The 24,451-nt window shown below is 34.7% G+C and overlaps 4 protein-coding genes across 4 annotated transcripts; 1 reads left to right on the forward strand and 3 right to left on the reverse strand.

The window, feature by feature from the left end:
* Positions 1-2,522: 2,522 nt before the first annotated feature.
* On the reverse strand, positions 2,523-3,677 carry TRIADDRAFT_20691 (uncharacterized protein; the record flags this gene model as incomplete). Its single annotated transcript, XM_002110180.1, has 3 exons — positions 2,523-2,681; positions 3,121-3,246; positions 3,357-3,677. The coding sequence occupies 3 exons, from the start codon at positions 3,675-3,677 to the stop codon at positions 2,523-2,525; spliced, it is 606 nt and encodes a 201-aa protein (XP_002110216.1).
* A 2,747-nt stretch (positions 3,678-6,424) lies between these two features.
* TRIADDRAFT_49935 (uncharacterized protein) lies at positions 6,425-7,000 on the forward strand (the record flags this gene model as incomplete). Its single annotated transcript, XM_002109667.1, has 2 exons — positions 6,425-6,429; positions 6,499-7,000. 2 exons carry the CDS (start codon positions 6,425-6,427, stop codon positions 6,998-7,000), a joined length of 507 nt encoding a protein of 168 aa, XP_002109703.1.
* Positions 7,001-8,750: 1,750 nt separating this feature from the next.
* On the reverse strand, positions 8,751-12,021 carry TRIADDRAFT_20400 (uncharacterized protein; the record flags this gene model as incomplete). The annotated part of the gene is made up of 7 exons (XM_002110181.1): positions 8,751-8,867; positions 9,038-9,120; positions 9,352-9,457; positions 10,343-10,408; positions 10,544-10,575; positions 11,139-11,318; positions 11,787-12,021. The coding sequence occupies 7 exons, from the start codon at positions 12,019-12,021 to the stop codon at positions 8,751-8,753; spliced, it is 819 nt and encodes a 272-aa protein (XP_002110217.1).
* A 1,897-nt stretch (positions 12,022-13,918) lies between these two features.
* Positions 13,919-21,580, reverse strand: TRIADDRAFT_49936 (uncharacterized protein; the record flags this gene model as incomplete). Its single annotated transcript, XM_002110182.1, has 14 exons — positions 13,919-14,348; positions 14,470-14,640; positions 14,747-14,934; positions 15,020-15,186; positions 15,301-15,338; positions 15,467-15,808; positions 15,880-16,111; positions 16,245-16,429; positions 16,555-16,795; positions 16,966-17,341; positions 17,447-17,995; positions 18,127-18,275; positions 18,366-19,419; positions 20,726-21,580. 14 exons carry the CDS (start codon positions 21,578-21,580, stop codon positions 13,919-13,921), a joined length of 4,977 nt encoding a protein of 1,658 aa, XP_002110218.1.
* Positions 21,581-24,451: the final 2,871 nt, after the last annotated feature.

Genomic DNA, 24,451 nt, shown 5'->3' on the forward strand with positions numbered 1-24,451 from the left:
TCTTATTTTCATCATTTACTGTATCAAATCGTTAGCTGTATTCCTCGGCCACATACAGAAACTGTATGCAAGAAAGCGTTCAATTTTTGTAGCTATTAAATTCTTAATTGTATCGTTTTACCTTTAGTAATTTACCAGACAAGATAAACGTTGAAATACTTTGCTTTGTCTGCAATTTTAATATGCTTATATTACTAATACGTCAATGAATTTGTCAATATGGACAAATTGTTTTAATATTAGCTAAGGTATTTGATAGTATTTAATTCTCTATTTATTCAGTAATACATTAATCATTATTATACCATGGTGTAAAATTCATATTTCCTATTCAATAATTAATATTAAACCAATGATGAGAATTTGTGAAATCTTTGATGTAGACAAATTACTTGAGTAGTTATAGTTGGCATACGCGTAAATTAATTATTTAAGTGATTAATATGCATCTAATTGAAAATTAATAAACTGTCTTTGCCTTTAATGATGTTAAACTCATTCATTGCTATACTGCTTTAAAAAAGCCACTTTCATAGATAGAACATAAACTTGGTGTGAGGTTGATAGATCAAGAATCTTCAAACCTTTAGAAAATTAAGATTTATTGAACAAAAAACTCGTTTACAAAGTTATAACGTAATCGATCAGCTGAGGACCTCTAACGAGAAAGAACTATTATACTGTACTAAACTACTCGCTTATATACTTTTCCGTGTTAACAATCTTAGCACCTTACTTACTACGCATTTCTGTATTAGCATCTCAAATACAGGATAGTTTACACCTTTCATGTGAAGCTCTAGTATGAGTACTGTAGCACTCCTCTTCAAAAGGATACAGTTACTAAGCTAGCTATATTTAATACTTAAGCTTCTAACAGAATATCTATCACACGTTGAACACAATAACTACGGTAGATATTACTATATATATCATCAACTTAGAATACAATATTACACTGTCTTACACTTGGATATTAAAGTTTTAATATTTGTAAAGGTGAAACATTATGGGCACATTTTATTTAACCTTTGCTATTTATGCCGTAAGAAAGTCTTTGTTGGAAGCTTACATTTAAAGTAACGCGTTTTATTCACGTAATAACTTTTGCTGGAATAATCTCATTGGATTTTTGTGTTGCTAAGATACAAAGAGCTTATGCAGTATAAACATGTGAGGTTGATACATCAAGAATCTTCAAAACTTTAGAAAATTAAGATTTATTGAACAAAACCTCCTTTACGAAGATACAACGTAATCGATTAGCTGAGGACCTCTAACGAGAAAGAACTAACTTACTATACTAAACTACTCGCTTATATACCTTTCCGCGTTTACAGTCTTAGCACCTTACTTACTACACACTTCGGTATTAGCATCTCAAATACAGGCTAGTTTACACCTTTCATGTGAAGCTCTAGTGTGAGCACTGTAGTGCTCCTCTTCAAAAGGATTACAGCTACTAAGCTAGCTATATTTAATACTTAAGCTTCTAACGAGCATATCTATCACATGTTGAACACAACACCTACGGTAGACATTACTAAATATATCATCAACTTAGAATACAATATTACAGTGTCTTACAAACCTATGCTACTTCATACCAATTCTTAGGTCATTTATTATATACCTAGCATCTGATACATTGAAGCGGTCCAGCAATGGTGACGCTAAGTTGCTATAAATGTCCTCGTCACAAGAATCTAACTTCGAATCCTGAGTTTACAGTCAGGGTTTTGAAATACGTTGTCCTCATTAGCTAGTAACTCGCCATATTTAAATTATGTCGGTCAATATTTCTAGTATTTTATCAACATTTTATTTTATTTTGTAGCCGATTAGTAATGGTATCGACGGGTATCTGTGATGATGGTTCAGTATACTTCTATTTTTCTTGTAAGTGAATTAAATTGCATATTTCTGTACTTTGCTACATTTTGGTTAATCTAAAAGGATAAATTTAAGCTATCGTTACTAAGAAGTATAATAGACAACTCAACGAGATAAGAATTTAGTCAAGTTGATTCGATTGAGATGGATCGAAATATTTTCGTTCTGATGTCAGCAGGATTTATGCCTGTAAAACTTTAAGTTAAATAGTGATTTCAATGCAGTAATATTTTTCCTTCATAAAAATAATACAATACAATATAGTAAATTTATAGCCTGCTATAAAGATATGGCCACCAATAAATGCATTTAGTGAAAATTCAGCCTTGAATTACTCTTATAAATGTAACATAAAATAATATAATAAATATTATGTTTTTGATAAGGTAATGGAGTAATTATGATAGCAAATCCTAAACGTTTTCTAGCACTTGTGTCGATGTCCCCTTTGTTGCCTAAATGTAATATATTGATAGAAAGTACAATTGATTTAAAATATTGACAGTCTGCTAGATTGCAAAATCATCTCTTTAATAGGCTTATACTTATGATAGCATTGGTATGCTATCATAATCTCATGGCGATAATCATAGCAAGTAACATTTCATGAAAAGGTCATTTGTATGTTACTATCTGTAACAAACGGTCTTAAATCTTACCCGACTAATAATTTGCTTTGTAAAAAAGTCTCCAGCCATACGTGTTAATCTTGAATGAGCACCTTTCTTACATTTAACGTAGCCAATAAGATTGGCAAAATTTAGGGATAAGGCAACTATGACAATAAGCTAGAAATAAAGTAAATAAGCATTACTGAAAGGAAACTCATTAATTGCTACAATGGTTGCAAATATAACTACAACGATATCCAAGTTATCTACAACCTCTATCCACAGTATCTTAAAGCAACGGTATGATTAACAATTTTTGTTGGTAATACCAACAAATACATTCTAAAGTAATACAACAGAGAGCATAGCCTAGTTTACGAACGATTGTTTTGCTACAAGGCTATACATACGTAACCAGCAGTACAGTGTAATTTTTTTAGTTACAGCATTATTAATAGCTAAAACAACCGAAGTGATTGAGCATTTAGTAGCCAATCTAAAGCACATATTATAGTCAAGAATGTACTGTTTACTAGCGCCTACAATGTATTCACTTCAATCTACTCAATGCCAAAGTTCTTGCTTATGGTATAACATTTCGTCGTTACTGACTTACCAACCACTTAAACTTGAAGGTAATAAGTGCGACAATGAAGAAAACAATCCAAACAGCCGGACAAATGATTAAAGCCAACCAAAATAAGCGTGATTCAGCCGGATAAACTGTTTTGTCGCTCTGACTCTATCCATTAAACAGATGCTCTATGTTAGCGTCGCTAGTTGACTAGCGATTTGATTTTAGGGACAAATAGACATTTAAAATGAATGGAATTTAAAGTTGATTCAGACTACCTTTCTCGATTCATAAATCCAATGACTTTTACCGTTATCGTCGATATAATTCCACCATCGAAGTCCAACTAACAATCTACCGGTAACGTTTTTGACCGTCCAAAAGTCAAAGGCCAATAATAATATTATGGTTATGAAGTTAGCGATGAAACTTTTACTAAACCATCCACAGAATAAGTAAGTTGCAATAGCAGCACATCGAAAGAAGATGTGGAAGAATCCTGCTACAGGATGCCTAATGAGATTAAAGAAATGTCTCGATTGCTTGAAAGAAGATTGATATAGAAGGGAGTAGTTTACATTGACAGTCAAGCTGATCATAATCCTATTTCTGTATCGACGGTGTATCATTGTACGTGTCAACAGTAAGAGAGAGAGAAAGTATTACACTAGCGATTGCTGCTAACAATTTCGTGTGTAGGTAATGTATTGAATAGCTGAGAGAATATTTTAAACTAATGTACTTTTTGCCCATCCAGGCGTAAGAATACCGTACGTTTGGATGCTTACCTATTACCCTGATCTTTATTATCATTGGAAGGGTTAATATTTTCCGTTTCAGATCTTAGTGGAACAGTACTCTCATCATCTTCCTATCAATAATAAAATTACAAGCTAATTACATAAGCGAGTTGCTATATGGATATTTCGACAAGAAGTGATGTTTATCCAATGAATGTTAACGATTTTGAGCAAATCGAATCGTTCTACAAAGTGCATCCAATAAGTATAGTTATATACTAACGAAAATAACTCGATCATGACTCATAACGTGTACAATTCATGACCAACAGCGACGTTTATTCAATTTACAAAGTATCTCTATGTTATTTCAATTACTATGGACACATTAAGCGCATTTAAAAGGTAGAATTCAATTTGCAGAGCTTGCGAAAACGGTATCCTTTTGCTTCCATGGCAATGTCGATCATTGATAAGAGTATCATCGACAGTTTGAGGGTGATGGAGAATGATATCCTTCTACTTACATTCCCATCCATCGTCCTCCTATAACATTTAACATTTCTCTATCATCTTGGACTAATAGCAACAGATATTTCACTTACCATAGTTAAATTAAAGCCTGCAAAAGTGAATATTAGCCACGTCTAGAGCAAAATCTTGAACATTAAAATGGAGGCTACAATAGTGGTTCTGGTGACGTCTTCAGTCATGGTCTGCTACAATGCAAAGTGGCGAAGACCTCGTACTGTAGCCTAAAAGTAAGGATGATTTGATTTTTTGCAATTGATTTGCCATAGGGATTAACTGAAGCAATGTAAACTGAATACTGTGTCATATTACCGCTATAATAGTATCGTACATTATTCTAGACGATAACCTCATGATTGCGAGTATTGACTGAATACGGTTTTAGTACTGAACCTCTGATACTGTACTCACTGTACACTGTACACTGTAGGCAAGGAAAAGCAGGACAAATCCGCCCGTCTGTAACACCTCTTTCGTTTCGATGTAACTGTGCTCTAAATCAGAGAGAATGCATCAAACTGCTAGATGGAGTATAATAAAATAATCAAAAATTGGGTAGAATAATTGTAGATGAATTGGAAAATTGGAAGCCACGGACGGAGTGGCTATGTCTTGCAATTTTACTGGGGGATAATTATATCAAGCAGCTAAAAGGAGTATACAGTACTGCATCAAACCTTGCGTACCCTCGAAATAAAGATGCTGTAATCATCTCGGAGGTTTTATGCATAGTCGAATAGGATGCTAATTTGCTGTACTCCAGTTTGAGAAAATTCTGATATCTTTCTATACAGTACTTTCTCAGCTCATTCTTTATCGAATGAACTGGATAGCGATAGCTCAGAAAGTATAGGAAATAGTCTAGTGTACTCGGTCGTATAATTCTAGTTGAATAGGAAGACTTGAAGCCACGGACGGAGCGGGTATGTCTTGCAATTTTACGCAGGGATAATCTATCAAATTGCTCGATGGAGTATACTGTAGAGTACTGTATCAAATCTTACGTTCCCTCCAAAGGAAGATGTTTCTATCATCTCTCGGTTATATGCATAGTCGCATAGGAAGGATGCTAATTCACTGTACAGCAAAGTGAGAGAATTTCGATATTTTTCTATGCAGTACTTTCTCAGCTCATTCTTTATCGAATGAGCTGGATCGAGATAGCTCAGAAAGTGTAGGAAATCGCAAACCTTACGTACCCTCGAAATAAAGATTGTTGTAATCATCTCTAAGGTTTTATGCATAGTCGAATAGGAAGGATGCTAATTCACTGTACAGCAAAGTGAGAGAATTTCGATATTTTTCCATGCAGTACTTTCTCAGCTCATTCTTTATCGAATGAGCTGGATCGAGATAGCTCAGAAAGTGTAGGAAATCGCAAACCTTACGTACCCTCGAAATAAAGATGTTGTAATCATCTCTAAGGTTTTATGCATAGTCGAATAGGAAGGATGCTAATTCACTGTACAGCAAAGTGAGAGAATTTCGATATTTTTCCATGCAGTACTTTCTCAGCTCATTCTTTATCGAATGAGCTGGATCGAGATAGCTCAGAAAGTGTAGGAAATCGTTTATTTATTTAATGTACGCGTACCTTAGAATAATTGTAGGTGAATAAGAAGACTTGAAGCTACGGACAGAGCGGATATGTCCTGCAATTTGGATGACGTAATTTTCCATTGCATAGTGTTCAGTACAGTGTACTAGTACTAGTCTTCCTGCTCTATGCTACATTATAGGATGTTGTTTCCATATGGACTAGCCGGTAAATCACTATGTTTTTATGGCTTACTTGGTCGACTATATCGCGACTGTATGAAAGATTTTGCAAGCCTATTCTGCTTAAAAGCATGCTAGTCAGTGTCTAGTACACGTATGCAAGGCTAATATATCTCTATCAAATAAGGCATTGAAGTGAGAAATTTGAAGAAAGTGAAAAGCAGTTTAGCTCGGCTGCACCTTGGAGACCGTTGAGGTATCTTCAAACTTGAATAAAAAATCTCCATTGCAAGGTAGATTTGGATAGAAGACCTTTTAAACGACTCTATCGATTGCTTCTTCTCCATATGACCACTATGAGGTTACTCAATCCAAGTAGAATTGTTCTTCTTTCACGTTCTGTTGCTAATTATTGCACTAAAGCTGCCAGCAATCCGAGATGCTTTATGGATATTAGCATCGATAATGTCCCTAAGGGGAAAATTCTATTTGAACTGCGTGCCGATGTAACACCTAAAACAGCTGAAAATTTTCGTGCTTTATGTACTGGAGAGAAAGGATTCGGTTATAAAGGCTCATTCTTTCATAGAATTATTCCTCAATTCATGTGCCAAGGTGGCGATTTTACCAATCATGATGGAACTGGTGGTACATCCATTTATGGTAGAACGTTTGATGATGAAGATTTCACTATTGCACATGATAGACCTGGACTCCTTTCTATGGCTAACGCTGGACCCAATACCAACGGATCGCAGTTCTTTATTACAACGGTTCCTACACCATGGCTAGATGGAAAACATGTTGTCTTTGGTCATGTCGTGGATGGTGTTGATGTGCTTAAAGAGATGGAATCTGTTGGTAGTAATACTGGCAAGCCAAAAGCTAAAATTGCCATCACTGCGTGTGGCCAGGTTGAGCAAGAAGAATAACTTTCATGCAAAATCAAATATAGACCTCATTGGATCATCTATTCTACAATATCTGTTAACTGTGTTTTAAAGTATACAAGCTATTATATTTATTATACACCATAACTTGCAAATAGATGGCAATCTCCAAATGACTTTATGCAGATTTTCTGCTATACAGTAAAATAGAACATTTTCAATTGTCATTGACCAACCTCAGTCATTCTTTTGCTAACTGTTGTTTCTCTTTATTTTTTAAATTGGACATGATTATAGCCATGTTATCAGTGAGATAGTCGTATGAATTAATAAAATGTAATTTTGCCATCTTAAATCAATACTTTACAAATCCTCTATCTAGAGTCAACATTGCTTCAAATACGTAGTCTTAATCACGTTGCTTCACTGCTCTGGTTAGAGCTTTAATAAAGTAGCATATCTGAAAGTATTACGTTAGGACATTATCATTCTTCTTTATATGATGCTAGACAGTATTACACTATAAATAGACATATAATTCATGGCATAGATTTCCCACTAAAATTGTAGAATCGCTAACAAATGGTATGCAACCATTTTAAACGCCGGTCTCCAATACAAATTCAATGCTACTACTTCAAAACGGTGAAGCTATAAATCTGCGATATAGGACATACTTTAGACATGCAATCTTGTAGACAGACATACAGACTTATGTACGCCATAAAATAAAAAACAGGTAGTTCTGATTAAGGGCGAGTTTCCAACACTGCCCGTAACATTTCTTTTTATTTTCCAAGCAACTTCAGAGTTATGACAAGTAACATGATCATCCTACTTAAACAAGCCTGGCATAATATATTTGTATTATTTATCAATGCCTTAAAAGCGAAAGGTAATTCTATATTTCTCAACGTCAACTAGTTCAGTTACTTTCTTCCACCTTAATAATATGATAAAAGTATATTTCAACACAACATACTGCCTATATGTAAAATGAAAACTATCAATACTGGTAATATTTGAATTAGAGCGTTATCATAATTGCACGTCTGATACTAGAATCAACCATCACAGTACCTAAGACAGACGACAATTTTTTTCATCCTATTACAGCGTAGCAACAACTTCCATTTTACAAGATAGTGGATGATAGGAAATACATAAGCGCGTATGGTAGTTATTGACCGGATTGCATTTTATCTTCGACCCATTAGCAATCATTTTACTGTATGCCATATTAAGTGCTACATCAAGTTCATTAGTCGATAAGTACAGAAAAAGTTTCCAATTGCGAGCATATTATATTTGAAAATAAAGGCAAAATTCAAGACTGTTTTCAGTATCATTAATAACTATCAATATCAATTGCACTGTACAAAAGGTGAATGTACATTACGATGAGGTTATAAATCAGCATGATCAATTTTTTCATCGATTTAATTTACGTAAACTATCATGAAGATTGATAACCTCTACAGCAACAGTTGATACTGCATTATAATTCTAGTGTTGCATTCCATTCCATCTTAAGAAGCAAAATTGAAGTCAGTATTGAAAACAAGAGGGAAGAAACGCTACCTCAAAATTGTATTTTGATCACCATTTGAGTATGCAATCATGCACAATTATTGTGATGAATGCATGTCATGTCATATTTGCATTAATAGTAAGTAATAGATTAATTACAAAATGGTTTATAAAGGTAATGAATTGAATTGAAAATTTTGGATAACTAAATGTGTAATAAGCCATATCTTAAGATTGACTAATCCATGTTAGGCCACCATTTCTATAGCTGATCGATCTGCCATTTACCCAAGATTGTATCTTTGATTGCTTCAACATATTGTGCAGGCATCCAATAGAGCCAATAAATAGATAATTCAGTTGGTCCTAATTGTAAACCCTACCACAATAAATCATGCTAGTGTGCTTAGCTTTCTAACTACGAAATCGAGAATTCACATTTTGAATAACACTATCTACCTTCGTAGATTTCAGCAATCAAATCAATAGCAGAAGGCAAAGGTGTTACTACTAACTACCGTACTAAACCGATTGTTCGCTACTATTTACCATGATGTGATAATCTTCATCGCCTTCAATTGGCTCCGACGTGACATTTCTGATGGAAGCTATCGGCACTTTTTCAGTATGCTCTATAGTGGCAATAAAAACTCTTTCAGTCAGCTATACTAATCATATATTGAAATGATTCAATAGAACAATTCATTCTTCAAAATTTTTATAACCAGTTACGAGTAATTATAAATTCAGCATATGTATAATCGAATAGTTTTATAACTATAATACACGAGTACATGTATGCAGTACATAAGTAATACGTATCAAGTTCTTAGATTAGGATAATGGTTCAGTAGCATAATAACCTTTTGTCCCTATCCACAGTTGATTAATAAGCAATTTAAAAGTTAATCGAACTTTACTTCCATGTTTGTTATACATTCCTGATATTGGTGTGGATGGTAATGGATCCTGTAAATGAAATCGGTATCACTGGCTCAGTCATTCTTTTATTGATATGTGTAGGATTATCATAGCAATATCGACAGTTGGCCCTCTATAACGATCTCATTACTGTATCAACATTTGCACAGCGTTTATACGATCACAAAATAATTATTTCATTGAATAGACAAGTATCCACTGTGACATACACTAGAGACACTAAGAAGTAAAGCTCTAGCCTCTGTGACATACGGACAAAAGTCGGTAAAATTAGCAAGGCACTACTATATGTTCACTTTTTAATTTACGTAACATTATAGAATAAAATTTTAATTCATTAATATCTAAATAAGGAGTTAACGATCGGAACGTAATAGAACATTATGCATAGATTGCTATTTTAATTTATTACTGATATCTAAATAAAGCTCTTGACAATCAGAACGTTATAGAATATTATAGATTTCTATTTTAATTTATTAATGATGATATCTTAATAAGGTAATTGATGATCAGAACGGTAGAGGTTCCTCTACCTGTTTACTCTCTATTTACAACCAGTTTATATTGTAAGTTAAATCGTCGTTTTACCACAACATATTCACTAATGCGCCACTGTAGTACTTAGCAATAACAACTCAATATAGCGATTGAGTGATCTATTAACGACGTAAGCAAATTCTCTAGTTACTACAGCACAACATGCTCACTTTTGCACTATGATACTATTTGTTAACGATAACTCAATATGATAATTAATTAATGGAAGACTAAACGGCTACGCAAGTTAAATCGTTAGTCACCACAACATATTCACTTCCGTGCCATTATCGAATTCAGCCATGATAATTTAGTAAGACCACTGACGATCAGAACGCTAAAGCCTTTAACCAAAACTAATGTGTAACTTACCCGCCTACGCTTATCACCAGGTGAGATACCTTCCGGCTTGCCTTTATCTAAAATTTTCTTATGTTGCTACAGTCACAAGGAAGGAAGAAAGGACAGAAAACTATAATTATAATTTGCACCAGTTAATCTGATTAACCAATACTTCAAGGTCTTAATCATAAATGTATAATGCGATAGTATGACTAACTCTTAAAAATATACCTTCTGCTTGCATAAAGGTTCTCTTTTTGGACCTGCAATGTAAAATAAAAAGACTAGGTTACGATCAAATTGTGCGATATGAAATTGACCTAATATAGTTGTCGTTAACAGGATTTTGAAGAGTCAAATTACGCATCTGTGATTGTCATCAAATCTGACGTAATCAATTTCTATTGACGTTATGAAGCACAAGTCAACCCTAATTAATGTATGCGAATTAAATCGAATAAATTGAATCCTGTAATATAATATATTGTAATATCATTGTCCACGTTAACATTCTATTTCGTATCATGAGGCAGAAACTGAAGTTATGCGTTCTAGCTAAATGAATGAATATAAGTATTTATACAGTAAATAAAGAAAAAGCCATGCATAATCGGATACGGTCAAGACTGACTTTGTCTGATATCATTCCTAGTCAACGACGGACAATAAGCGTTTTATAATATGCTCGATTTACAGGCGTTGAAAGGTAATCATAAAATGTGTGTTTCAAGATCAATCATTCATTTCATTCATGAAACATTGAAGATTCAACGGTAACAAATCAGCAGATGGAATTCTTGCAGCAAAGACACGATCACTTACTCACCCGTATGGCTAACTAAATCTTTGGGAGTCATAACCACAGGTTTTACGACATCGATGATATCATTCACAGTCGACCCAACCAGCATCATTTTGCTGTTACGAGCCACTTTTAATTCGCGTAGTGTCTTGCTATCTTGTGTTAAACCTTTATACATTAACTTTTGCATAGTAGCAGGAATTTCTAAGATTCAAAAAATAAATTTAGACCTAAGTATTGTACAGCAGTACAGAGAAGGCAGACAATGCTGCAGTTTCGTGTCTGGGGCATGTCTGCATGTCTACATGGGCCTACTGTCTGTTGTTTGCCTTCAACGACATCATTATTACAATATTAAAGTAAATCACAATCGTTCATATGAAAGTAATATTAATCAATGTAGGTCAGCGTTAAGTACTGTTGGTGACGCAATGCAAAAGTACGATAGGCTATTATCCTACTAGCTTGCAGCTTCCGGTAATCATGTCACAATAATGTAGACAAAGATGGACACGTCTAAATTGCAAAAGTTCCAATATAGAAAAAGTAACGAATTGGGTATCTGAAAGGAAACATCCAATTCTGTCTGCTCCATCTTGTAATTCTACGATATCACATCTATTTAGTATAATCATCAGAGTCATACCACTAGTTAACAACGTTATTCATTACCAGTTAATTTTTCCATGTGTTTCTTGACTTGGGCAATAGTTTGATCTAAATTAAATTCCACATCAAAAGTTTTCTTCTTCCATACAACACGAAAAGAAATCATTTCTTGACCAGCTGTGGCTTGATCTTTCAACTCTTGTATACTCGCTAGCGTCGTTGGCGCATCATCGACTGCAGCACAAGCTCCTTCATTGCAATTACTTCCACCTCCTCCTGAACCATTACTCTCTTCCATCTTTTCCATTTCGCTGTAGCGCAACAAAATGCTCCTACCTACTGAACGTCCTATTCCGATCGAGTCGACTTTTACCACAACAAATTGGACGGAAATTTCACCTCGCTTTTCTCCGCTATCGTCGATAGCACCAATCAATCAATCCTACCGTATCGGTAACGATTTCAGCTCAATTCTATGGCGGTCTCCCTGCACTAATACTCCGTCTAAAAGCCAATTGGAGGATGCCAAGAAGAGTGCAAGATCTCAGATTGCGACACCAACCAGAATTTAATTGAAAGATTCTTCTTCCTTCTAATAAGGCGAAAAGCTTTCAAGTGAGCATAACCGTTTTCTATTTGCCATATCATGATTTCAGCCGTACAGTACCGTACTATACCGTACTATACCGTACAGTACTGTACGGTAAGTGTACAGTACTGTATACTGTAGTGTACGAAACTGCTTACTGTACACGTACGTACAGTACTAGACAGACAGCGCCTACGATGGCTGCTAGGGTAACATTTTCTTTTGAATTAATTTATTAATAAGAATTTATAATTAGAATCACAAATGTAAATTAATAGAGATCACGTTCTGAAGTCTGCAGGAGTCCACTCTCCAGTAATTAATATCGCTGACGGCACCACCTCTTGTAATGTGTAACCATAATAGCAGAAAGGTTAATACTGTAATGGGTATCTCAAGGTGATATAGGAAATACTCGCATTTCCAATATTGATGTGACACATACATACAGCATAGTACTATATGTACAGTATTATTTATTCGTACCCTTCTCATATGATCAGTAATGACTACATATGGAATTATGCAATATGCATGCTCTGCAGCGAGTAGCAGAACAATTTATTCATGGACGATTCACCGGTAAAATGACAGCAATTTATTACCATTACTATTAGAATTGAAACAAATGAGTTTCCATTATATTATTCGTCTAATCCTTAGCTTATTCCTCGCTCCATGTCACATCTTCCATTAATTTAAATTTATAGTACGAATATATCGACAATGGAATTGATTGGCGAGAAATTAGAATTTCAGAAATGATATCGGCGCATTCCATTTTCATCCTGTATGTTGATATGTAACTTACACACTAAGAATTGAATAATTTGGACGCACTTGCACTTCATACGTGCATGTCAAATCAATTTATTCTAAAGCACTGGCATGGACTTCTAAATTTTTCTGCAAAAATTGAATCAGTCCATAGTACTGGATTGAGATGAATATCGCCTATCGTGCAAACTTTGCAGCGCCCATCGATTGATCTCGATACACTTCAAAAGCAGCACCGTATAATTAGCGAAACACAACTAAACCAGTTATAAGGATCATTCGTATTTATTTTTATGTTGTATGAAACAATACCATACACATGAAAATACCAAAATTAGAAATTTGTAATTGGGCCAAGTTATATGATCAAATGAATACCTGTAAAATTTACAGAACATCCAGATCGGGTCGAGATTTCGCATTATTGGTGCATTGATATACATTACCGCAACTTTGTAGTGTAAAATAAAAACTGTTATATAAAAAATTTGGTATGATATAAAAATAAGAATATCTAATTTCTTCCATCACATTGCACATACATCAGGCATCCAACCATTAATAGCTTTCACATACGTACATTCCCTTACTACTTGTGAAAAGAATTTTGTCTTATCCAATCTACTGTACAAATAGCATCAACAAGTCTTTAAAATTAATGTTGTTGAATCATTTTGTTACTAAATTCCAATTTCGTATAATACAACTAAGACATATATAATATTTAACGTAAAGCAAGCAATCTAAGCCATTAACATGATAATATAATGACATGATAAAGTTACAGTAACAGAAACACACTCACTGTACAATGAGCGGTATTTATTGCTTATGCTATAGGTGCGTCATCAAGTGGTGGCATTTGTTGACGCTGAGTGCCAGCAAAATTTAAAAAAACATCTTCTAAGGTAGTTTGGCCAACGGAGTAATCCTCTAAATTGAAGGTTCGTTTAGCTTCTTCCATAATCGAGAACACCTTTGCCCACGATACTCTAGCATCAGATACATAGTAATGAATCAATCCATGATGCTGATCCTTTATCACGGCATTAGGAAAGTTTTCTTCGATATAGGCTTGAAGACGATTCATAATTTGCTCTTGATCGTGTATAGAATTCGGTTTGTCTCTCCCAACTTTCGCAATAACTGTATAACCTTGTCCAAATTTGCTCTTTAAATGTTGAGGACTGCCTAAACACTTAAATTTGCCATTAACCATTATAGCTAATCTTGTACACAGGGCTTCACATTCTTCCATACTGAAAAATATTTTTGGTCATAAAAATAACATTACTTATTCCTTTCTGCATGATTCATCAAATAGTCTGCAATGCAATCTATGCAAATTTGTAGCTAAAGTAATAAGAGGGTATTTCTTACCTATGTGATGTAATGACTATACAACGATTCTCTGCTCTAATTTTGCTAAGAACGTTCCATAAAAATCGGCGAGCAACCGGGTCCATACCAGTAGTGGGTTCATCTAAAAATATGACCGGTGGATTGCCAACTAAAGCAATTCCTGTGCAAAGCTTACGCTTATTTCCGCCGCTAAAGTAGTAGTTAAAAAGAGGTTAATGTTTAAAATTATAGATACCTTAATACTTAAATTTAAATGCATATATTATAATAATATCATTTATTTAATTTTTTTTACCTATATGTCCCGCAAAGTCTATCCGCGTATTCTTTCAGGCTTAATTGTGAAATAATTTTTTCTACAACCTGCCGTAACCTGCTTTCAGGTACCCCTCGCAATCGGGCAAACATTGATAATAGCTCCCTGCCAGTCATCAATTCTATTAATGCATCAAACTGAGGGCAATAACCCATTTGCTGTCGCGCCTATTAGCCAAGTTATAAAGTAATATAATAAAAATTGAAAGTCAGCTTGTTAATCCAGGCGTTTCTAGAATATTATTTCATGTACCTGTCTTAATTGAGTCTTAATGTTAAATCCACTCATCACAGCAGTACCGGACGTTATTGATTCATCACCAGTTAACATTTTAAATGTCGTAGTTTTACCAGCTCCATTTACTCCAAGTAATCCAAAGCACTCTCCCAAAGATATGCCGATAGATAAGTTATTGACAGCTGTAAAAGGTTGAGAGCCGCAAGATTTATACTCCTTGGTAAGCCCGCTAAACAACACAACATCTCCACTATTGTTCCCGTAGCCTCTTTGTACTTGAGCAGTAGCAGAATTACTTGCTTCATTGACATCAACATCTTCTTCTTCGTCAACACTATAAGTGGTAATAAAGAATTGAAACTTTATCATCTACCACATATGATTTGATATATCTTAGCTACGATACATGCATAGTCTAATGATGCAAACATATCTACATTTTGGCATATATCTATCAATCACCTTTCATCTTGTCCTTTGCCGGAACAAATTAAAGAATCATATATCCTTCCAAGGATCCCATATTCTAATAAAAATAGTATTACGAGCAGTACTACACCTTCAATGGCCATGAAAACGGCAAAACGTCCAATACCCGGATCTTCCCATGACAGATAATTCGTTTGATATTTAACTTTTAGAGCTTTGCAACCAAGCTTAGTTAATTCATTTTTCATGCAAGTAGTAATTGTGATATAATTTACAAACATATCACTTAAACTTTGCCCTAGACAATAATTCGGTAGTACCAAGAAACCCCATTTCAAACCATTTGCTGTCGCCATTTGATTTAGTTGTGGGATACTGTATGAGCAAAGCATTTCTAGAATTAGTCTATAATTTTGTTAATAAAATAAGATAATAACTTAAAATACCTAAATATGTTGACCGTTATTAGAGTAACTAATCCAGTAATAATGTTGAACATAGTTGTGACGACAAAGCCAGTTGCTGAATTAACGAATAAGAAGGAAAATAGGTACATCAACGGAATAATAGCCCATCCATAGAGGAAAAGGATTAGGATTACAATTCCTAAGCGATTATCGTCCACGTATGCTTGCGTGTCAAAAGCTGCAAAAACTACCAAAAGTGCCAAACAAGGGACTAAAAAAATTATGAAAAAGAAAAATGTAAGTAATTTTATAGCGTTATCTGTATTGAACTACCACTGCAACTTATCTAATTCAGTTTAAATTCTAAGCCATAACAAAATATTTTAAAAGCAAAACAAACTAACTCATATAGTTAAATAGATCCCACACAAACGAAGACAACCAGAAGCATAATGGGTCGACACCACTCACAAACTGGACATGCTTAGCTTTACTGGATCTTTCCTTTATGAGGAAAATGACAAAGCTTGAAGCTAAAAATGACATGCCGAACATCAAGTTAAACGCTATATTGAATCCGAGGGCATACCTAGAAATATAGAACTGCAGTTAGTTGCATAGTAGCTAGCACGTACACGTAATTAAGTGAGTATCTTATTAAAGCCAAATAATAATAGCAAAAAATTCGTAAATCCCATTTTCATCGATCCATACTTTTTTATGTTGGTTAACGTTTCACTTCCGGAAGGTGGAAGAGGATAGTTTGTAGTCGTTATAGTATATCTTTCATTGGTTGTGTTAAATCCGTAAGCAAGTATACAATTTGTAAGATAATTCACTGTTACACCAATAGAATGGAAGGCTTGATTGTTGAACCATAATTTAATGGCAACTCTATCTGATTGCGATTTTACGTTGTGAAATTCTGCACCAATCATGTACCGAGAGTTGAACGCTACCGTCACAACATTAACACATACGTTAATTATTTGTTAATAATGATCAATGCGAAATGAATAATTATTTACGCAATACAACAATATATTCTACAGTGATTTATTTAAGCTATACTCGTACATCAATGATCGCACTTCAACGTATTCGATACTGTAAGGATATACTAACCTCCTATGTCTTGCATGCTCTTTTCTAAAGCGAATTTTGTCATGTTTCCATTCATTGTTCCATTAAATCGCATAATATTAACTGGGTAAGTAGAGGTATCATTAAACTGATTTGAGTAGGCCTCACTTAGTCGATAAGCTAAAGTATTTGGGTTATCGTCGTAGGCAAAGGGTGCGTAATTCTTACCAAACTGATCGGTTACGAGAGACAAAGGAGGTGATCCTCCATTATATGGGATTGTTTTGATAACAATGAGGGCAATCATTGTAAAAATTATGGGCACCAGAAGTTGTGAAATTATTGACCATTTGTAACGCTTGGAATGCAACATTCGCTTTGTTAGCATGGCACAAAACTGTTGATACCATAGCTTATACTTTGAATTTGTAATACCAACGGAATTGGATGTAAATTCAAGATTGTATCCAAGTTCAGGATTGGAGTCAGTAATCAATGGTTTATTAATAGAAGCATCCTTTACATCTTCTCTTCCACAATCATTACTATCTTGTGAAAACCTTTCTTCCTCACCTTGGTGGGAATAATACTTTTCGACAATATCGTTTACTTTAAGAAACACTTCTTCCATAGTAGTAACTGACGCTCCAAAACTAGAAATTCCAAGTTCAGTCTGATGCTCTTCAAGTTCACAAAATAATAACTCAAATTTATTAGAACCACTACTTGGTAAAATAAACGAAAGCTCAGATCCGACGTTATTTTCTAATGTTGCTCCATCGATACTTTTCGTAACTCTTTCAATAATTTCGTTGACTTTGCAAGTAGCACTTTTTACAATAGTCATGTGGTAACCAATACCGTACTTTTTCTTCAAAAATAGTGAACTACCACAACATATTACTTTGCCTTTTCCCATAATCGCTATACGATCACCAAGTAGATCAGCTTCATCCATAAAATGTGTTGTTAACAAAATTGTTCGATTGGCTTTTTCACGTTGTAAAAGATCCCAAGTAAATCGACGAGCGGATGGATCCATACCTGAGGTCGGTTCATCAAGGAGAACAACCTAATCGTAATTTAAGCAAAGATCATTATTTTAAGAGATCATTTATAAAATCCTATCCGCTCAATTTAATCTACAGTCGCTTTACTAAACTTTTGAATATTTAATATTGAATTGATTATTATTGATGCTACCTTTGAATCCCCAATTAGTGCGATACCAACAGATAATTTTCTCTTCATTCCACCAGATAAAGAGGAAGAAAAAGTGTATTTTTTATCACCTAATCCAACAGCTTCAATAATTCTATCTATTTCGGCGTTAATTCTGTCTTTTGGACAGCCTTGATTCATAAATATCCAATGAAATATAAGCAAATCATGTGCTATAAACTATCATTTCGCTATCATAATGGTATCATAGTTACTCTTACCTTTCAATTTGGCAAAGAACCGTAAATGTTCCTCTACAGTAAGCGTATCAAATAGGATATCGTGCTGTGGACAAAGTCCTAAACTATTTCTAACCCTGTCAATATCGCAACATATATCATGTCCATTAACCAGTGCTGACCCTGTAGTAGGAGGAAACATACCACAGAGCATTGACATTAAACTTGTTTTACCAGCACCATTATGACCAAGTAACACAGTGATTTGGCCGCTGTACATATTTACGCTAACATCGTTGACAGCTACTTTCTCCTCCGACGATTTACCACAATACTTATTACGATTAAATACTTTAAAAATGTTACGAACACTAATACCAGGTTGTAGATCTGTTGGCTCTTTCTCAAAATGTGAATATTGAGAAATTGAAGGCGAATTACTTAGTAATCGTATTCTTTCTTCGTCAAACTCTATTGGGGTTACACCGAACCAATAACTGCGGGTAAAAGGGAAATACCATTGCTGGGGTACGCCAAATTCTCCAGGAAAGATTGCTTCAATATAAAAGGCTAATAAGCCATATATGAAAGCATCAAGTAATAGCATGCCAACAATTGATGCTAAAGATAGAGAATCATCAACTGAGACGGGGTGAAAGAAATTCGACCATTGCGCACCAACACCCTGTCCTTCTAATTTGCCTATAACCGTAGCTCCTAAAGCCATACCAACATTGGAAAGAAGAGAAGCTCCAAGCTTTTGATTTATGCTGTACGAACTATAGTAAAACGTAATGAAGAAGAACGGTACATAATTTAAAAACCATAAGATTCCACCAGCTGCAGCCGCGATGTTGGAGCGATAGAAGAATACACTCACTAAGAAACACCACATAATACTTGTACAACTATACACCATTAGAAATAGGTACAAGACAATCGGATTTGTATTATCCAAAATTCTGCCATTGGAAGTAATATTGGTACATAAAAAGAAAGTAATAATCCCCATTGAGATTAAGAAAAAGACAAAGTACTGAACGAACCATGACAACCAATGCAGCCAATTACTTAAACCCATAATTTTCATCGATTCCTGTAGGAATAATAATCAAGAAGTCAATCTAAAAATGTAGGCAATACTTGATATTCTAAAGATATTTCTGGTGCTAAATTGAACTAGCAATTTCAGCTGGTATTAAACATTAGAAATATCAACTAGAGTAAGGAGATGGTGTAAAGGTGTGTCTGTTAATAAATCATTTTAAATTTACAATAACAGTTAGATACCTTGATTTATTTCAGTTTCAAATTTAAGCAGATACAAAATACTTTCATTGTTGCATGCAGTGCTATCAACTAAATGCCAAAATTTACCTTGCTTAAGTGATAAACAGGTCTGTATATTGAGCTAACTAAATTCCGATGAACATACCGCGTTTAATATTGCCGTGTATCATTAGGTATTTTTTATCATGTGCGTATGTTATTTATTATTAGTAATGATGTACATATATCGCGTATATAGTGAAAATCAAATATGAATATACCTTAACAAATACTATTACTGTTCATTGGCCTGATTGATACGTAATTATACATCCGACAAACTGATCGTTAATAATGTAGATTTATAAGTATAAGCTTTCAAGCCTTGATACTCTTTCTAAAATACAAACTATCATTTTAAATGTTAAACCTAAAGATCAGTTATCGGTACGCTAAAGGAAAGGTAGATCTATGACAGTACGAAATAATAATAATTTAACTGATTTGTAAACTTTAAAGTCTTCTGCATAGTGCATTATAATTACTCTAGTAAAAATATAAAAAAAAATAGAGAAGAAACGAGATTTGCTCAATATTAAATCAAAACTAAATCAAAATATAAGTCAGACAGTAACAAGTAGTAAGACATCATGCTGTGAAGATTAAGTAAGAATTTTAATAGTAAGATGAAGTTTTTTATTGTTAGTCATATTTATTGACTTTATGTGCATATTTATTACCGTAAGAACTAGTCAGTTAACTGGACTGAACTGTAAGCTGAGCAAAATTTTTTATTGGCCATAATTGTAGCTAAAGTAATCAATTCTATTGATAATTATGACATCATTACTCTTGCAAGTTACTACCTAAAAAGTCATGACCTGCAAGATATTAATAGACTAGAAATTTCATTTCTATTTACGATATCAAATACGTGTGTGCCTTTAAGATTGCTATGATACTACGTGTATTGGAACGATGTTTACTACTGTAATTAAAGAATATAACAATAAAACAGATCATTGCAAGGAAATATATACAATATAACAAATAATCACCGGTATTGAACCTTGATGGCTATGTATCATCTTACAATGGCTGCTTTCATGATACGTACAATAATAATAACATACCTTAAGTTTTCGCTCTTTCTCAAAGACAACACTTTTGACTATACTCAACGCAGTGACCACCATTGACATCATGAGCAGTAATGGAAAGACATTTTGAATAATGTAAATGAATTTATCATCTAAATAAGATGGATAAGGAAACCGTTGCATTTCTAAATCAACAGATGGCGGTTCAGCAAGATCGTAGAGATGAGCGATAATAGCTCGATCGATTGCCCATTGCAATGCTAGAAATCCTTCACGATAGTAACCAGGTGATCCACCAGTAGTATCATGGCGTTCGCGCGGTCCTTTAATCTGAAAAATGGGAAATGTATATTTGGTTTCCCAAGTTTGGCTCGCTCCAATTAGGGATGCATCTTGTGCATCATGTCGGGGTATATAATCCAATCGGATGGAGTAATTAATTTGACTATCGAACTGGCTGCCATTAACATGGAATACCACACCACCGATATAGGGCGAAAATGACTGACCTAATTGGGTTTCTTTTGATATTAAAAAATTGACCATATCTTCTTCATTGGCAAATCCATCTACTCTCTGTAATCCATCTAAAAGGCGTTGGGCTCGTTTCATGACACCCACTACTGCTGCACTTGTGTTGGGACAAAAGGCCATGTATTTACCATTATGCTCCAAAACTAACTCACTGGGCAAGCTGTGAATGGTAAATGATCTAGGCTCATAGACCGGTACCATCTTGCCCTTTAAATCGCCATCCGTCCGAACTAATAATAGCACAATTACAAAGAGGACTGTCAAGAATACTTCGAAGAGTACAGTTAGCCAAGAGCGTCGAAGTAAAGTGAAATTTTTCCATAATAGCAAAAGGAATTGGCGGCCTTTAGCCATGGCAGACGTTTCCTTATTATCCTAATCAACACAATCAATGGGGTCGTCCTTTAGTCTTTCGTAATAATTCGCAAGATACCATTCGATATTTGCTAATTGTACAGTATATTGATAAAATAGTGCATTTTACCTGTATACACGTCTACTCTTTTACAGCCAATATTCAAATTAGGCAAATAGTGCAATACCGACTGGATGATAATGTTCAACCACCGATTTACAACGACTCAATGTTGGTAGTGAATATTCAATGAAATTTCCTGCCTAGAATAGGAGAAAATAATGTTCTCTTTACCGCCGGCATTGATGCAATTGAAGATGCTATGTCAAACTTAGCCGTAAAACTAGTGGTACTATGCATTTGATTGTTGAATTGTAAACAGGCAATTTGCTCCATCTATTACAGGATAACACTATCATTATGATTGCTATACGAAGAAGTCAGTCCGTTTTTTTACTTTATTATCCACAACCTATTAAGAAGGCTTTTCAAAAAAAACTGCTAGTGTACAGTACAGTATTTGACAAAACAATATTTTCCAGTGAATTGGGTCAGTGAAAAAGAAAGTCCATTGTAAAATAGGACATGGCCAATCAAGGCGATATGGAACGTTGAAAGGGAATTGAATCAATTGAATCACTAACGATCAATTCATTTGACTTCCACCATATCTACCCAATTCGTTGTATCTCAGCTTACCTGGTCGACTTTGACTGCTGGAAATCATTCAAAGAGTTTATCCATGAGTTTTTCCACTACTTTTTTCCTCTTCTCCTTCTTCAGGCTGTCACTCTTTGTGGGAAAGCTCTCAACACTGACGGTTGACCTCTTCATTTGTTGCAGTACGTAATTTGTGTAATTGACTCCTCCTGGTGTCGCTTTAATAGGAGACTTTTGCAACCGTTAGTCCGACCAATTGATTGTCTATAATAGAGTACTATCCACTACACTCTACAGTACGGTACTGTACTGTACGATACATTTATAGAAAAGCTTACAGCACAGTACATAGAAAAGCTTACAGTATGTACCGTACAGCTATAGAAAAGCTTACAGTACAGTACTGTACAGTACTGTACAGCTATAGAAAAGCTTACAGTACAGTATAGCTATAGAAAAGCTTACAGCACAGTACCGCTATAGAAAAGTTTACAGTGCCGTAGAAGATGACGTAAGGTTAACCGTCAACATGCGGTGGCTGACTGTGCAAGACGACGGTGTTGTGCCTGATACGTGACTCAAAAATCAATGCTAATGTAACCGTCGGAGAAGAACAACCGATCCTTGTCGGCCAATCGGTTAAATCGATGATGTCATTGATTTGGATCTGTGAGAATCACATGATGAAGTCCGCTGCCATCATGTTTGCTCGTCCATTCCATAGATGGGTAGGTGCCCAATCCAAGCGCTAATGTCGGTAAGGAGATATTCAAGGCAGCTGAAGAATGTTGTTGACCTTTCTAAGAAAGGTTGAAGTACATTGGAACGATCAAGAGCGCGGCATAGGATGTTGTCGTCGATGGGTTTGAACCTCTTAACCCCAACTTGGTGCTACTAAGGTCATGAGCTGAAATCATGGCCCATGTTAACTTGGGTATGATTATTGCCATCACGGTGGTAGCAGGAAAGGAGGAGGGTAGGAAAGGTAAAATGAAATTGACCTAACTGATGGAGTCTGTGACGTCCTAATAGAGTAGACTATTTGTGTCCTCTTCATGCGCGATCAGTCCATGCTTTCAAATACAACAATCATTACGTCAGCCCTCTAGGATGCGCTGTTAAATGTTCTATGTTCTACTCCTTGTTGAAAAGATAGAAAGATACGTTGGATTGCAGTATTGAGCGACAATGGAGCAACCGTCGGACCAAGGCATGCTTCAAACACAACAACAATCATTGCTTAGCTCTTCCCAATCTCTTCAACTCTCCGAGTAAAGATACTAGACGTTCGATTGCAATGTTGAACGACATTTCAGCAACCATCTGACCATTGCGAAGGCAGTCTAAAGTCAATAAAACCGATGCTTCCAGTATATCTCGTAGGAAAGAGAATGACAATCTGCTCAATATGCAGCTTTCTAATCATAGGATTAAACTTTCAGTTTCTTCGTTGTCTGGCCAAAGTCCATCAGCATGAATAAATATAATGTAAAAGAAAATGTTTCAAACCAATGCAGTCACTCATGCCAAATTTACCTTAATGTTGATTGGTTCATTCAACCCGTCATTACTAACTAAAATCAGGGCTTTTGCTTCGATGTATATACAGTATATATATATATATATGTTTATACAACGAGTATTAACTGCACAAAATTCGTGCGACGTTTGATATAATTTACTAGCCGGAGCGTTATCTTACAAATTACTTCCTCTCTTTATTAACGCAATAAATACAAAGTAAAGTACAAATACAACCACTTAAGTAAAATTAAGAATTACAAGTACATTGTAAAATCAGATAAAACAAATTGTCACAAGTATCTATATGACAAACCATGACTTATAAAATCATTTAACTTAAAATCTGATCAAAGTCATAACGTACAGCATCGAGGTAAGCAGCCCTTTGATGAATACGTACACCAGAGTGTACCACCAACAACATCAGAACTTTTATGATGTGAAAATATCAAATATGGCAAATAGAGAAAGGGATAAGAAAATCTCTACAGTTTCAAACAAGTGAGTACAGGGAAGTATATATTTCACAAATGGCAATAAAAATATCGCATGGAAAGAAGAAATAAGTTATTGACCAGCAAACTTTATTGGTAGGCTAATCTATCTTAGCTAACTTTTATTAAAGTAAAGGCCAATATCTAGCCCCATTATAAAATCTCATTAATGATCTACTGTCATAGCAAAGA

This window comes from Trichoplax adhaerens, genomic scaffold, assembly GCF_000150275.1.
Source record: "Trichoplax adhaerens TRIADscaffold_2 genomic scaffold, whole genome shotgun sequence".
Lineage (NCBI taxonomy): Eukaryota > Metazoa > Placozoa > Uniplacotomia > Trichoplacea > Trichoplacidae > Trichoplax > Trichoplax adhaerens.